At 40.9% G+C, this 17,274-nt stretch overlaps 1 protein-coding gene across 7 annotated transcripts in view; it reads right to left on the minus strand.

The window, feature by feature from the left end:
• Positions 1–17,274, minus strand: part of LOC140715310 (cGMP-dependent protein kinase 1) — a 779,820-nt gene that overhangs the window by 313,789 nt on the left and 448,757 nt on the right. For all 7 annotated transcript variants that reach the window (XM_073027324.1, XM_073027322.1, XM_073027323.1 and 4 more), the window contains exon 4: positions 16,581–16,686. In XM_073027324.1, coding sequence (XP_072883425.1) covers positions 16,581–16,686 — 106 coding nt within the window. The remainder of the gene's footprint in view (positions 1–16,580; positions 16,687–17,274) is intronic.

Genomic DNA, 17,274 nt, shown 5'->3' on the forward strand with positions numbered 1-17,274 from the left:
CCAGTGCTCAAAGAAAATCTAAGCTTGCCATTTAAAACATGATACAGTATTTACAATCATTCTAGCTTTGAAGGTAAATTAAAGACACAAATCTTCCAAATGATGTGAAACAATTTTAAAAAAATATTTTTAAGTAAGATTGTTGCCTAACCTTTTACAAATCATTCAAGACAGGAGTAGATGGGTCTTACCAACTTGAAATTACTTGACCTACCCAACAAAAGAAATTCAGTTGCCACCAGACCAAGGGAAGAAAATGAATATTAGTGAGGGAGAGGGTGTGCTTGAGAAAGACTATGGTCTTCACAAGCTGGGACAGAATGCAAAAAAACCCCAAAGGATGCAAGACAAATACTTGTCATGTCACAGGATTGGTACCATTCCTCCCAAACATTTTAAAATCTTATCTTACAACATACAATCGTCTGTTCAGATTAAGTGTGCAACTGAACAGAACTAAAGGTGGAATGAAAATTGGATTGTGTTGCACCTAGTGTGGTCTGGAATAAATATTGGAAATAGGTACTGTACGTCCCCAATTGACATTCTTCCGTTCAGGGTGAGCATCATTTGGCTCTCAACCCTGCCTTTGAAATAATTAGGAATTTAATTTTAAATTGTCTTTACATGTTAGAAGGAAGATAAAAATCTGTAAAGCTCACTGCTACCAGTGCAAAATGATGGCATCTGTTGTGGATAATCATCATGCATTATGCCAAATCTCTGCTCTGTTTCTTTGTCTCTGGTTTTATGCCTACTGGATATTGGTACAGCTTTCAAGTTGGACACAAAATTGAGAGCTGCTGTGTAGATATAAAAATTGAGGTAGCTAATGGAACATTGACTTGAATTTCAAATGGATTCGAATATAAAGAGGATGTATCGTTGCTTTGAATGTGCAGCGTCTGGGTGAGCCTGGAGTACTGTATTCATCAGGAGTAATGTAACTGGTCTGAGCTACATCTACATTTGCTACGAGGTACATTTAGTAAGAGATTCAAGATTCTGGATTGTTTATTGCCATTTTTCAGTGCTCGAGAGTAAAGATTGCTACTCCAGGTCTGATGCAGCATAAACAAAAACACAATAAGCATAAAAACACAATAAATGTAAATATAAAAGCAATTTTATAAAACACAATGTACAAGTAACTGTAAAGTGGTAATGCATGGAGTGGGGAATAACGGCTGCTGAGGAGAGGAGTGGCTGATGTGTAGGTAGTGGTGGTGGGGTGAGTTAATCGGTGGAGGTGTTGATCAGCCTGACGGCTTGGTGTAAGGAACTATTTTTGAGTCTAATGGTCCTGGAGTGGAGGTTGCATCGCTTCTGCGCTGATGGGAGTGGAACAAAGGTGGGTGGGATCCTTCATGATCCTGCTGTCCCTTTACCAGCACCTTTCAGTATATCTGCCATTGATGGTAAGCAGGCTGTTATAGTTAGAACTGCCTAATGATGTGGTCAATAGTTGAATTTTGAGGCCAGAATGCAAAACATAGCTTGTCCAACTATACCAGTCATTGATGTCTTAAAGTGGAGCTCATCTGGCCATCCATTCCACATACTGGTGACGTCAGCATTCTGTTCTTCAACTTAGAATGAGTTGAAGAATTCATTTTCTCCAATTTGATAACAATAATAGTTCCTTAACTTATAAGAAAATTCCACATCAATAAACAAGTGAATTCCTCTGAGAAAATAAAATCCAATACATGCCGAAGTGGCACAAAACAGAATTCTTAGTGGGGTTATTTAGAAAACAGGTTTAATTCAAGAATCACATTCAATGATCCACACCTGTACAACCTGGCATTTTTGCGGTATCCTGAAGGATTCTGCAAAATGGACTCTCAAGAATGCAAGTTTGGCCGTATTACCCGTTGCTGGAGCAGACGTGGGGCTGGTTTGAATAGGTGGAGCCTGGACCTGAGATCGAGAAATAAACCAATGGTCGACTTAAGCGTGGAGCCAGATTTTAAAAATCAAGGCCTCAAGGCAGAGGGCAAAGGACGAACTGATGTTCAGCTCACTACTCTGTGAGGCTTAGTCACCTTGAACCTGAGCTTGCTCTATAGCTGTCATCTCTCATCTCAGCAAAGAGCTGATTCTAGGGTGTGGCCTGCAGCGATCAGGCTGCTGGACCAGCTTCACTCGCCTCAGCCCTGAACTGGCTCTGTGGCTGTGGCCTGTACACATCGGGCTCTAGTCCAGCTGCAATGCTGAACTGGCTCCATGGCCGTGGACTTACTTTAGAAGACTCTGCAATTTATGTTCTGTGTCATATTTCTTTACTTTTTTTAAACTGTTTCCACGATTTGTTCTTTTTTTCTCACATTGGATGGCTTCTGGTCTTTGTTGTGTGGGTTTTTAAAAATGGGCTCTAGTGAGCTTCTTTGTTTTGTGGCTGCAAGATGATGAACCTTGATGTTCTTTATATTAAGTGTACTATGAACTATGAACTATGAACGTGTTCACCTGTTGTAATTCAGCATGAAGAAGGTAAAAACCACATCAAAGAACACGTTTACTGTCATTGGAACAAGATATCAAATCACAGGATTAGTTTATTGTTTATGATCCCCTCCAGCACTGTATATTTTCAATCCATCCATTTGACGTATAGCAAGCCCAAATTAGGTATGGGCTTTGTTTTTTGCTGATCATTAAGTCACCTCAGAATAATAACTTACAATTAATCTATTCAAGGAAATTATAATTATTCTACTTAAGATATTGGATAAAGTTGGAGACCAATTGTATACAAATGTAATATAATTAAGTTTGATTGTTAGAAACATGTCAAGTAAGAGTTAAAGAAAGCTACTCCAGACCTACTCCACTATTTAACACAACCATAACTGAACATCCATTTCAATACCCTTTACCTGCCTTAATCCATATCCCTTAATCCCTATAACATTAAGAAACATATCCAGGTGTTTACTGAATATATTTAATGACTTGGCTCCATGCCTTCAGTGGTTGAGAATTCCACAAGTTCACCACTGTCTGAGAGAAGAAAACTGCATTGACTTTGGTTCTAATTGTTGATCCTCTATCCACAGTCAGTGACTAATGGTTCTCACACTATTTGGAATATCTTCCCTATGTTTTGTCTGTCCAGCTCTGTTTGAGATCTCTTGGTGTCTCTGAGATAGTAACAGCCATGATCTTACAACATGGAAACATGCCCCTCGGTCCAGCAGAGTTGCCCAGTGAGCTAGTGCCATCTATCAGTGTATGGCCCATAAGCCTCTAAATCTCTCCTATACATGTACACAATCTAATGTGTAAGACAATTACCTCACTGTAAGATCTTTCCCTCACTGTCCTTCACATTAGACCATAAGGCCAGAAGACATAAGAGAAAAATTAGGCCATTCAGCCCACCATTCAATTATGGCTGAGGTACTTTCCCTCTCATATTGAACTCTTATACACTTATACTTCTTATACTGAACCCAGTGTATATAGGTCCAATTGATCCAATCTCTTCTCAAATGGAAGTCCTAATAAATCTTTGTTGTACTTCCTCCATGGAAGGAACATGCTTTCTCTGATAGCAAGACCGAAATTTTGCATAAAGTTCCAGATAGGATTTCACCAAACAAGAAGAAATCCTTAATGAAATCTTCTTCCAGTGAAGACCAGCATATCACTTACTGTCTTCAGTGCTTGCTCTACCTCAGTGTTTGTTCTCAATGACTGGTGTACAAGGATACTTAGATCACACTGCATCTACCCCTTTCTCACTCAAACTGGAATAGCCATCTTTCTTTGGTTTTGGAATCAACGTGGATAAGTTCATATTTATTCACATTAAATTTGCATCTGCTATCCATCTGCCCAAACAACTAATTTATCTATGTCAGATCACAGCCTCTATATCTTCTTTAAAGCTTACATTCTCCTAAAGGATTACACCATCTGCAGACTTGGAGACGTTAAATACAGAGGATTTAGGAATTTGTTGGTGTAGTCATTTTTTTTTCTGGAGCTGAGTTCTGAACAATTATGAAGGAATTAGCCATTACAATTTCATAATAAAAAAAGTCTTTTGTTACTTGGCCAGATCAGTTTTTAAAAATGCAAGACTGAAACCTAGCAAGTAAGGCCACGAGTGCTGGCAGAATTTGAAATGAAAGTTTCATCGTCATTAAAAGCTTCTTTGTTTTCCAGAGTCATTGAGGCTAAAAAACAGTAAACCAAGCCCAAAATAGATATTTCATAGTAGCAGGACAAGAGAACAAACATCAGGAAGTATGTCTTTCAAAAGCTGGAAAGTAATGTGGAACTGCAGGGAAGCCATGGTTAATGGGTTTCAAAGATTCTTTGTAGTTATCTTTCTTACATGGTCTCCAGTGCCAATCAAACACACCAAGCAATCTGGGAAGGAAACTCTGGTCTTTCCAGGGGTCTCATTCAGTCTGAAGGTTTTGCTGCTCAGGGGCACCAAAATTCTTGGCGGAGCCTGAGTTGCCAGGAGAAGAGGTCAACTGGTTTTGCAGGGGACAGGATTTTTCTGCTCCCAGTAGTGAGAGAGGGGTTTGACAAAAGACCCTCCTTGCTGGTGAGCTGGCTGCTAGGCGTCCATCTGCTCAGCAGTCCCTGAGGAACTCTGTCATTCAACCTAAAACATCGATAAACATAGGCAGTTCCATTGGGGAACAGCTATTACAGAAGTTGGAATGAGGAAGAATTTTGAATGAACCTCATATGATAAAGACGAACTCTTGAGCTTTCACTCTACCTCGTCATGGCTCTTGGAGCTTCTTTGTCTACCTGCACTACATTTTCTCTATTACTGTAACACTATGTGTTGGCACATGGCCTAGTGGATAAAGCATCGGTCTAGTGATCTGAAGGTCACTGGTTCGAGCCTCAGCTGAGGCAGCGTGTTGTATCCTTGAGCAAGACACTTAACAACAAATTGCTCTGTGACGACACCGGTGCCAAGCTGCTTGAGTCTTAGTGCCCTTTTCTTGGACAACATCGTGGAGAGGGGAAGGCTTGCAGCTTGGGCAACTGCCAGTCTCCCGTACAACCCTGCCCAGGCCTGCACCCTCAAAACCCTCCAAGGTGCAAATCCATGGTCTCACGAAACTAACGGATGCCTATTAACACTATTTTCTGCATTCTGTTATCGTTTTCCTTTTGTTCTACCATGATTAGTTAAGAATGGATGGCATGTAAAAAAAGGGTTTTACTGTATATGGGTACACGTGACAATCATAAACCAGTTCACAGGAAAGATAGTGGGACATTCAAGCACGAATTGGTTTTGTACTCACTTTTAAGTGTGCATTATATACCAATGCCCACATCTAAGTAACTCTGTACAACAGTCCTTCATTACAGTTAAAATAATGCAGTCGGTGCAATACACAACTCAGGAATACATGATATGATCAGATTTGCACGTCACCAGTTTTTCCACAAGTATGCAAAAGCTATATTTGCCGCAGTTTAAATCTACTGAAATGGAAGTACCATGTTGTAATATAAATGAGAAAAATCTATTGATATGAAGACCTACTGACTTATTGTAACATAAGAGCATATGCTAACACACACGCACAATGCTGGGGGAACTCCGCAGGTCAGGCAATATCTATGGAGAAGAATAAACAGTCGATGATTTGGGCTGAGACCCCATATCAGGCCTGTAAGGTAAAGGCAAAGAAGGCAGAACAGGGTGATGTGGGGAGGAGAGGAAGGACAGGCTGGCATGTGATAGAGAAGCCAGGTTTGCTGGTTTCATGCATTCAATATGTCATGCAAGTTATTTCAGCCAAACTGCATTTGCTCATAAAGGGAAATAAAAGATAAAAATGCTGCATTGCTTATCAGAAAAAGGAGAGTTAATGTTTCAGATAAATGAGCATTCACCAGCATCATTAACTCCTGTCTTTGAGATCCCGAAACATTAGAAGAATGTTTCCACTTGTGGGAGAATCCAGAACAGGATTCACTGTGTAAAAGCGCAAGGATTCCCATTTAACCTGGAGATGAGGTGTAGTATTTTCTGTCAATGTGTTATAAGTGTTTGGAATGCATTCTTGAGGGCAGTGTAAGCAGTCTCTGAATATCTCATCGCCTTGCTTATTAAGTATGTATCTACTTCTACCCGTGGTGGATAGGAATGCATGAATGAGGTCACAGTCACATCAGCCATAATCTCCTTGAAAGACAGAGCTGGTTAGTGAGACTGAGTGGCCAGCTCTTGATCTGAATTTGTATACTTGGAGTGTATGTGCCTGCATTGTAACTCCTGATTCCACTGATGATTCCAATTGCATAAAGCAGACAAAAACCATAGGTGGTGCTGTTTGCAAACCTCAGCCTTTCTAAATACCCAAATGCATATTGACATTTGGAGCTGTTGTTGATAAACCAGTGCATTGCCTGTCCCACTGGATTTGGCCGACTTAATTTGTTATCTCCAACTAGGAAGTTAAAATCCACATAACTGAGTGGGTGAGGTACTATCGTACCCAGATAAGTTCAGAAAGTCATTAACAGAATGCTGGCTTGTTTGCAATGTTATATTATTGAATTTTATTTTAATCAGAGTGAAATGAGGTAACAACCATTTCTGGATCATTCACTTTGCTTCAGAAATTTAATACTTCTGGTCAGGACTCCTGAAGCGCTGTGGTAGAAATTGGACCACGATGCTACAAGATGAACACTTCTAGAACAACTTGACCTTTCTGGTGCTTGCCAGACTAGAATACCTGCCGGTTAAGTCAGTAACAACTTTATCAACAAGACGGAAAATAAGGGGCTGGAGTAGGTCAATAGGTCCCTGAAGCCTGCCCTGTTATTCAGTAAGATCTTGGGTCATCTATGGTGGCTTCAAATGTGACAGTTCCCCATTAAGCTCAGTTCCTCAGTATTTCAAATAATACTTATCAAAAGTTTATCCATCGGCATCAGTGTGCTCCCCCTTCCTAATCCTTCCATACAGCACTGGCATTCCCATCACTCCTCCAGCAGCACCCCTACTCCAACTTTCTGCTATGATGGATCAAACATAAAGTGCCAATTCCTCCAACCGCCCAAAGCTCTGTCCAAACCCATCTTCCTTCACTATCTAAATATGAAAGCCGTTCCTCCATTCCATCATCCTTAACAAATATCACTGTTGCAATCTCAGCCCTGGGAACAGCACAGACTGAAAGCAGCCTAGGTCTATCTGCCATCCTGAAACTAGCCACCAAACAGTGCATCAGATATCAAAAGCAAAAAGTGCAGCACATGGACCAATATCAAAAGCACTTAAGGTGACCCAAGCATACATTGAAGTGCACTAGAATTTCCAACAACATGATATTAGGCGTCTGAACATTACTAAAATCTCCACTCCTCATGCCCATAAGAGTTGGGTTTGGCTCCTAAACACTAACTGAAGACAAAGGGTGACAGATCGCGTGCAGTTTTTAATTTACAAGAACTTATATTTTTCAATAGACTTTCCAACCTGTCTTAGTAGCTGTAAGGCATCCCAGTCCACCAGCAAGCTGACTTTCAGTGACACTGCAAATTACCCCAGCACAATCTTTCAAATCACTGTGACTGCAGGAAGTTACTCACCGTCCAGAATTTTGGCAAAGGCTGCACGGGGCTGTGAATATCTATCACCATCATGACAGTAAAGAAAATCTACTCTCTGGTATCTCTGCCTACCATCAACTGAGAGAGCTAACCGAGGAAACCTCGCTGTATCAATGGAGTATGATTACTGAGCTAAAATTATCACTGCTTCAGTAGACTTTGATTTCTTTTATGATTAAGGAACTTTATTGTTCTCTTCCTTGACAATAAGTGCCTCAAAGCTCAATTTGATTATATCTTTTGTTACGAATGTGCCACAGCTCTGAGGGGCTGAAGGGTGTGGGGTAGCCCCCCTCCTTTGTGAGAATCGCAAGATCACTATTAAGTCAGTTCAGGAGACCCAGGAAATGAGAGAAAGACATGCAGAATCCACAAAGAGTTGGAATGTGTCCTGGCCTCCGAAAGGCGGACCCATTGATACCGGCTATTGTCTCTTGGAGACGGACTTGTGTATTGCATCCTGTACTATGCATCGAAGCCCCAGGCAATGAACTGAGGGGGAGGTTGGTGGAGGGATTGCATCATTCCAACCTGATTGACACCTGAGACCCTGTGAGTCAGGATAAAAAGAGGGTCTGTGGGAACAGCCCCTCAGACACACCAGAAGAAACGCTAATGATCCCGTAATAGCAAAACCCAGTGGGAAGTCCTTTTCCGTTTGCCCCGGAATCGGTGGGCCCTGTACCACGGCAGAACGGTTTTTAGCTAACAACGGGGAAATCAACTCCCAACGACTCTCGAAGGATTGACATCATAAAAGGAATGGGCAAGTTTTAACCCGTCTTTCTCTCCAACCCAAAAGCTGCAGCTTGAATGAACTGAGTGATTTTTATATTTCCATCGGACAATACATTATCCCCTAGACAACGATAGAGCTATTTCTTATTGATTATTATTAGACCCGCGCTTTTAGATTTAGTATTGACGACGTATATTATCTGTAAGTTTGCCTTGATATTATTTTGTGTATTTTTATCAATAAATACTGTTAAAAATAGTACCATCAGACTTCAACTGACCTCTCTATCTTTGCTGGTAAGTGACCCAGTTACGGGGTACATAACACTTTCCTCTGATACAGAAGCCTATGGATTCAAATCACACTCCAGAATGCATTCATTTTACTTGCTACAGGGCTCACCTTAAAGATGAGATTATAATAGTTCCGCTCTGCTATTACTGGTGACTAATTTAACTTGGGATTTTGAATTCAGTTTAGCTAATTTTTACCAAATGCTGGCATCAGTAAGTACAACCGTGAAGCTGTCAGGTTTTTTTGTAAAAATTAAACAGATTCACTAAATTTACTATGTGTGGGCTCATTTGTGTTGCTGAAAGAAGAAAGGAGAGCCAAGCGAGAAGATCTTATATTGATGGCAATAACTCCGTGGCAGGTGCAACATTGTATTAAAGTCATACGACCAATCAAGCGTACACTTAAATATATGCGTCGTGGCCAGTTTATTAGGTAAACTTATTCATTACTGCAAACATCTAACCAGCCAATCATGTGGCAGTAGTGAGGCCTCCGTTGGTTGGGGTCAACAATAAATACTACGTCCTCCCTATCTACATTGTTGGCACCGCGCTGCCAGTACACAAGGCAGGGCAATACAAAATGGAGAACAAGCTTTTGCCCATGTAGCAGGCTCACCCTCTCCACGCTGCAGATTAGTCCAAAGGATTGGCCGAGATCGTATAATTTGGCACCAGTGGCGTCACAGGAGTTGCCAGTCAGCGTTGAATTCAATGTAGAACTGCCCTAGGGACTTCAGCTCCAGATTTTTCCTTGGGGTTTACTCCTGAAGCCTTCCCCGTGAGTGCATGTAGTCACAAGGCAGCAGAGATTTGAGATCAGAGCTTTCATTCTCCTAGATGAGCTGACGAGCCCCATTTGCCTGAAGTGGCTGGTTTTATGGTGCTAGTAACCCACCCTTGCCCTTTTCTCCTGTCAGTAGAAATAGTTCTGCTGAGCTTAGTAGCTAAGTCATATGTGAAGGCCAGGAGCTGGATTTTGGTTGTCAGGGGCTATTTGAGATGCATGTCATTGGGAGCACTTAATAGGCAGTTGGAGCTTATCCCCACTACCATCTCTGGCTATGACAACCTTAAGGAAGTAGCAGCAATTCAATTCGTAAAAGCATGAAGACATGTTCAAGAGGTTTAGTTGTTTAAACCACACATCAGAATGAGGAAGAAATGAGATTGAAATGACTTTGACCGTGGAAGGATTGTTTGTGCCAGACTGGGTAGCTTAAGTATCTCAAAAACTGCTGATCTCCTGGATGTTCACGCGCAACAGTCTCGAATATTTACAGAGAATAGTGCAAAACAAAACCCAAAAGCAAATAGTAAGTGGTAAATCTGTGGGTGAAAACTGACTTGTTAATGAGAGAGTTCAGAAGAGAATAGCCAGACTAGTTCAAGCTAAATTCCCCAACTAATGAAGGCCACCACACTAAATACCTTCTTAGCCACTCTATCAACTTATATGCAACTTTGAGGTATCTATGGATGTGGATCCCTAGATCCCTCTGTTTCTCCACACTGCTATAAATCCTGCCATCAACCATGTACTCTCTCTTCAAGTTTGACCTTCCAAAGTTTGGCACTTCACACTTTTCCATATTAAACTCCATCTGCCACTTCTCAGCCCAGCTCTGCATCCTATCAAAGTTCAAAGTAAATTTATTATCGAAGTACATATATGTCACCATATATAACCCTGAGATTCATTTTCTTGCAGGCGCACACAATAAATCCAATAACCACAATGGAATCAATGAAAGACCTCACCAACAGAGTGGACAACCAGACTGCAAACACAACTAACTGTGCAAATACAAAAAGAAAGAAGAAATAAATGAGCAATAAATATTGAGAGCATGAAAAGAAGAGGCCTTGAAAGTGATTCAAAAGGTTGTGGAAACAATTCAATGATGGGGCAAGTGAAGTTGAGTGAAGTTATCCCTTCGGTTCAAGAGCCTGATGGTTAAGGAGTGTTGTCTGTTTCTGGACCTGGTGGTGTGTGTCCCGAGGCTCTTCCTCTTGATGGCAGCAGCAAGAAGAGAGTATGACCTGGTTGGTGGGGTCCGTGATGATGGATGTTGCTTTCCTGCACCAATGCTCTGTGTAGATGTGCTCAATAGTGAGGAGGGCTTTACCCATGATGGACTGGGTCGGATCCACTACGTTTTCTAGGATTTTCTGTTCAAGGGCATTGGTGTTTCCATACCAGGTATGATACAGCCAGTTAATATACTCTCCACCACAGATCTACAGAATTTTATGAAAGTTTTAGATGTCATTCCAAATTTTCTCAAACTCCCAAGGAAGTAGGTGCACCGTTGTGCTTTCTTTGAAATTGCACTTACGTGCTAGACCCAGGACCTGTCCTCTGAAATGATAACCTAAGGAATTTAAAGTTGCTGACCCTTTCCACCCGATTAGGACCAGCTCATGGACCTCTGGTTTCCTCCTCCTGATGACAAAAGTCAACTCCTTGGTCTTGCTGACATGGAGTAAAAGATTGTTGTTGTGGCATTAGTCAGCCAGATTTTCACTCTCCCTCTTATACAGGATGCTGATTCATCACCACCTTTGATTTGCCTATGATAGTGGTATTGTCAGCAAACTTGAATATGGCACTGGAGCTGTGCTTAGCCACGTAAGTGTAAAGCGAGTAGAGCAGGGGGCTAAGCAGACAGCCTTTCAAACTTCTATTATACACTACAACAACCTTCTACACTATTCACAACACCAGCAACCTTTGTGTCTTTTGCAAACTTACTAACTCATCTATCCACTTCTTCCTCCAAGTTATTTATAAAAATCACAAAGAGCAAGGGTCCCAGAACAAATCATCATGGAACGCCACTGACCTCCAGGCAAAAGACACTTTTGTCATTTTCCGCCTTCTGTGGGCAAAAAATTCTGAACCCACGCAGCCAGTTTCCTTGGATCTAATGCCTTCTGACTTTCTGAATGGCCCTAACACAGGGAACCTTGTTGAAAACCTAACTAAACACCATTTACACCACATACATTACTCTACCTTCATCAATTTGTCTTGTGAATTCCCCAAAGAATTCAATCAGGCTTGTGAGCATAACCTACCCTCACAAAGCCATGTTGACTAGGCTTCTCCAAATGCTCATAAATTCTGTCCCTATGTAATCTTTCCAATACAGGTGTCCCCCCCCCCTTTACAAAGGTGGAGCGTACCTATGAAACATTTCTTAAGCCAAAATAGCATAAAGCCAAGAACCATTAATTTATATGGGAAAAATTTCATAAAAGCAAAACTCCTCTTTGTAATGCGAAAACAGGTTACTAATGTAGGTCTTTTGTAAAAGCAAAGTAGCGTAAAGCAAACATTCATAAATAGGGGGATACCCGTAGTTGGTCCACCACTAATGTAAGACTCAATGGTCTATAATTCCCAGGATTATCCCCATTATCTTTCTTGAACAAGGGAATAATATTTGCTCCCTCCAATGATTTTGTTTTATTTCGAAATTTTCTCCACTCTAAATAGTTTCACTCTTTGCTTATCAATAAGCTGAGAGCATTGATCACTTTAAACTGAGGATATTTAAGGGTCAGGTCTAACCTCAAAGAGTTTCTGCTCAGCAAAGTAATCAGAAGTGATGATTCCAACCCCTCCCTGATGAAGGGCCTCAGCCCGAAACATCAACTGTTTACTCTTTTCCATAGATACTTCCTGGCCTGCTGAGTTCCTCCAGCATTTTGCGTGTGTTGTTTGGATTTCCAGCATCTGCAGATTATCTCATGCTTGTTCCAGCATCTCCCATTTGGAGGCATGGGTGCTCATGGTAGATGTGGCGGGATTAAACATGGGTCAGAGACCAACATGAAAACTCTTTACCTCCATGTGGCCTATGACCACCCTGTGTCATGTTAATACAAATACAAAATAATGGCTTAAAATCCTTTCACTTCAACATTTGGCACCTAGTTCCAGGATTGATTCTCTGTTTTAAATGCAAATTTTGAGGTTATGCAGTTTTGCTTTGACAGTCATTGAGAAATGGTGCCCTCTTCTTTGTGGTGGCGTGTTGGGGAGGAAGCATTAAGAAGAGGGACGCCTCACGTCTTAATAAGCTGGTAAGGAAGGCAGGCTCTGTCGTGGGCAAAGTACTGGAGAGTTTAACATCGGTAGCTGAGCGAAGGGCGCTGAGTAGGCTACGGTCAATTATGGATAACTCTGAACATCCTCTACATAGCACCATCCAGAGACAGAGAAGCAGTTTCAGCGACAGGTTACTATCGATGCAATGCTCCTCAGACAGGATGAAGAGGTCAATACTCCCCGATGCCATTAGGCTTTACAATTCTACCGCCAGGACTTAAGAACTTTTTAAAGCTATTATTAATGCTTTTTGAGATGGTGATTTAGATGCATATCATATTTTTTACTGAGTTAAGTATTGTATGTAATTAGTTTTGCTACAACAAGTGTATGGGACATTGGAAAAAAGTTGAATTTCCCCATGGGGATGAATAAAGTATCTATCTATCTATCTATCTATCTTTTAACACAAGGATGGAACTAGTGCTTGTATCGCTCCACATGCAAAATCCAGAACTTCCAAAGTATTTCACTGGTTTAAATGTTGCTGGAAATGCTCAGCTGGTCAGACAGCATCTAGGGGCCGGAGATAAACAAGGAATGGAGAAGTGAGGGTTCAGTGATCATAAAGGGTCCAGTTAGTGATATTAAGGATGCACTCTGTGATTAGAAACAGAGAGAAAATGATTGCCAGGAGTGGTGGGGCAAGCAGTGGGGGTGGAAGGATAGCAATCAGAAAATGAACAAGAGGAGTTCAGTGGTGGCTGGGAAAACCCACAGATGTGTTTAGGAAAGCTTTAAACACCCTGGCTTTAAATTATGTGGATGAGAATGTAGATGGGTGGGTAGGTGGAGTTGTGGATAGACAAAGAAAGACAAAGAATACAGCACAATATAAATCAGCTGCATATATGAGCAGGGAAATGGCAGATTGAATTGAATTTGAATATGTGAGGTGTTGCACCTTGGTGAGGCAAATGTAAAGAGGCAGAACACTGTTAAGGGCAAGACCCTTAACTGTGTTGTTGAGCAGAGAGATCTTGAGGTCCAAGTTCGTAGCTCCTTGAAATTGACTACACAGGGTGGTTAAGAAGGCTTATGGAATGCTTACTGGTATTAGTCAAATCACTGAGTTCAGAAGTCAAGAGGTTATGTTGCAACGATATAAAACTGACTAGGTCACACCTGGAGCAGTGCATATAGTTCTGGTCACCAGCTGCCTGGTTTAGAGGGCATGTGCTATCATGAGAGGCTGGACAAACTTGGGTTGTTTTTCTGGAGTGGTGGAGTCTGAGGGGAGATCTGATCGAGGTTTATAAGATTATGAGAAGCATAGATAGAGTAGACAGGGAGTATCTTTTTCCCAGGGTATAAATGTCTGATACCAGAGGGCAAACATTGAAGGTGAGAGGGGGTAGGTTCAAAGAAGATGTGAAGGGTACGGTTTTATCTCAGAGTGTGTGGATGCCTGGAATGCACTGCCTGGTACGGTGGTAGAGACAAATACATTAGAGGCTTTTAAGAGATGTTTAGATAGGCATATGGATATGACTGCCCTTCCCTCGGACAACATTGGTGGCATGGAGAGGGGAGACTTGCAGCTTGGGCAACTGCTGGTCTTCCATAAAAAAAAACTTGCCCAGGCTTGCGCCCTGGAAACTTTCTAAGGTGTAAATCCATGGTCTATTGAGACTAATGGAGGTCAGTACTATGTGGAATATGGAGGGATATACATTGTGTAGGTACATAGAAGGGATTAGGTTTTTGGGGGTTTTGATTCACTTTTTAGCTGGTTTGGCACAACATTGTGGGCTGTGGGGCCTAGTCCTGTTCAATGTTCTATGTAACAGTTGGAGTGGGGAGGACTGATACGAGAGAGTTTACCTGGTGATTTTGAGATGGCTGTCAGTAGTTAGGATACTGTTCAGAGAGCAACAGTTCAACTTATGTTTTAAATGCTTCTGAACTGTGGTGAGATTTTCAATGAATTTTTTTTCATAAAGCTCTTCACAGTCTTTGAAAAAGCAATGTATTTTTCAAAACTGTACACTCAAATCACCAGATACACTGAGAGAACTTTCATATTTCCAGTGACATAGAAGGCCATTTGGCCCATCAAACCTGTGCCAGCTCCAAAAATAGATTCCCCACAGTTTCATTCTCGTACTTATGGCTCTCACCGACTCAACGCCCGAATCCTCCAGTCATCACCCATCCAAGAAGTAATTTACTGCAGCTGGTTAAGCTACCAGTATGTCTTGAGGATGTGGCAGAAAGCCAGTGCACTCAGGAAGAGGGTGGAGAAGGTGGGTGCCTACATGGTCTCAGAGGGAACAAGCAAACTATGTCCAGGCAAAGCATCAAGTCAGAATTGAAGCAGGACTGTGCAGGTGTGGGGAGCAGCACTGACAGATCCTCTCTAAAACAGTGCATAGGATATTCTACATTCAGCTGCAAGGTACCTGAATTCACAACGTTCCGACTCACAGGAATGACTGCTGCCTGCTGAGCCATGCCAAAATGCATATAATTTCATTTTTAAATCTCTAAAATTCCCTAACATTAGACATCCAATTCAAAATCAGGGATTAGAAAGATTATTGCCTGGCTGGAGATGAGGCTCTAGTCCCTGATCTCAGACCAATACCCAGGATATAAACAGAGGAGTTTCTGCAGATGCTGGAAATATAAATGCACCTTGAACATGTAGAATAGGATTAAATTCAAGGTGCACTGTTTTATTTATAAGTGCTATTTTATGAAATAAATCAGACTGAGATACAAGTTAAACTTTTGCAGAAAATTCACATCAGAAACAGGTGCAAATCTAAAGAAAAAATATTAAAGCCTTTTTTTCTGAGTCACCATAAAATAAAATAATCAAACTAGTGCTTAATTTTAAAAGGAAACGTTGGAGGTCCTCTGGGAAGGATTAGTGTGTGTGCTAGTAACACTCTCATTCCCATGCCCTGTTTGTCACCCTTCTGCATTTCCTTCCTCAGTTATGGTTTTCTCCTAAACGATATCCTGTGTGCCAAGATAAACAAAGAAGACCCAACTTCTCTCTTGAGGCTTAAACGAGAGTAAAAGTTTAATACAAGCACGCTGCACCTTAGAAAAATGTTGCCCCTTGCACAGTTTAGGAGATTACACTGCTTGACTGTTAGGAAGTTAGAATCTTGTCTGAATCACCCATGATTTTATGCAATGCCTTCTCGGGAAAAGTTCACCACTGAGTTCCCTTTTGTTTTTCTTCCCTTAAAATTTCATGCTTGTTTATCTTATTATTTTATAGAGACAGTGACATGAAAAAGTCCTGACCAATTTCTATTCTGTCTTCCACTACTCTTCAAGAGATCAGTTTTTAAAACTATTGTTTTGAATTTCAATATGCCCATCAACTTTAAGTTCTCAGCAAAATATTTCTTATATCAATAAATTGTTTTTTTTGAATTCTAACCACATTATAAAAACATACAGTCATCAATTGCACCACCTGATTTTGAAAATATGAGCTTCAAGTAACTGTTGGTGTTTTTGTTTTGCAGAAGAGGTGAGTCATAATTTATACAGGCAATATCTATAATCGGTTAAAATCAGTGCTTTTTGGCTTATGTTGCCCACACATACAGTACATCTGGAGCTTCACATGGCATTTTCAAACTTCAAATAAATACTGCATGCAATTAAATCAAGTGAAGAAGTTGGATTTAACATTTGGACCTTCTGGAGGTAGTGTAGAGATTGTGGGAATGAGCAAAGCCACAGGCTGGTTAATAGCAGTTGTTATGACGTTCCACATAAGGAGTGGGTGGAAATTGACCTTTACCTCATTTCAAACAGGGATGAAACAAATTCAACAAAAATAACGAACCTCTTTAGAAATTCCATATACTCGGCATGCTTGATTAGTCCTGTCCTCATCATTATAGTCTGAAAACATGGTCGATCGATGGCCCAGAGCTTTACATTTGTAACAGCTGCCAAACCACAAAAGGAGAAATTGTTAGCCAGCAAGTGGAAAAAAGAGCACTAGGCACATTAAAAAGCAAGCAAACACAGACCAATGGCATCATTAACTTTCTGTACATTAATCCAAAGTCACATCTTACCAAGATTAGGTTTTTCTGCAAAATAGCCATTTTATTGGTTGACCTGAACCATCATTGTAATGTGTAGAGTGAGCTGCTGAGAACTTGGCACACTGCCAAGACGGATACCATAGATGTGCGAGGAAATCTGTCACATCTAACAATCTACCTGATCAGCCAGCAGCCAGAATTGAAATATCAACAAAATACTTTAAAAATATACTTGAGGATTGTTAATTTGTCAAAAAGTGGTATTTAAAACAGTTCTGCGCTTTCTCAATCTTTAGCTGACACAAACAATATGCTAGTAAGGAATTTTCTACCTTTAGCCTCAGAATCAGAATTAGAATCTGGTTTAATATCACCAGCATATGTTGTGAAATTTGTTAACTTTACAGCAGCAGTACAATGCAATGCATGATAAATAAACAAAAATGACTGAATTACAGTAATATATAGTTAAATTTAGATAAGTTA

The sequence above is a fragment of the Hemitrygon akajei genome, chromosome 23 (genome assembly GCF_048418815.1).
Source record: "Hemitrygon akajei chromosome 23, sHemAka1.3, whole genome shotgun sequence".
Lineage (NCBI taxonomy): Eukaryota > Metazoa > Chordata > Chondrichthyes > Myliobatiformes > Dasyatidae > Hemitrygon > Hemitrygon akajei.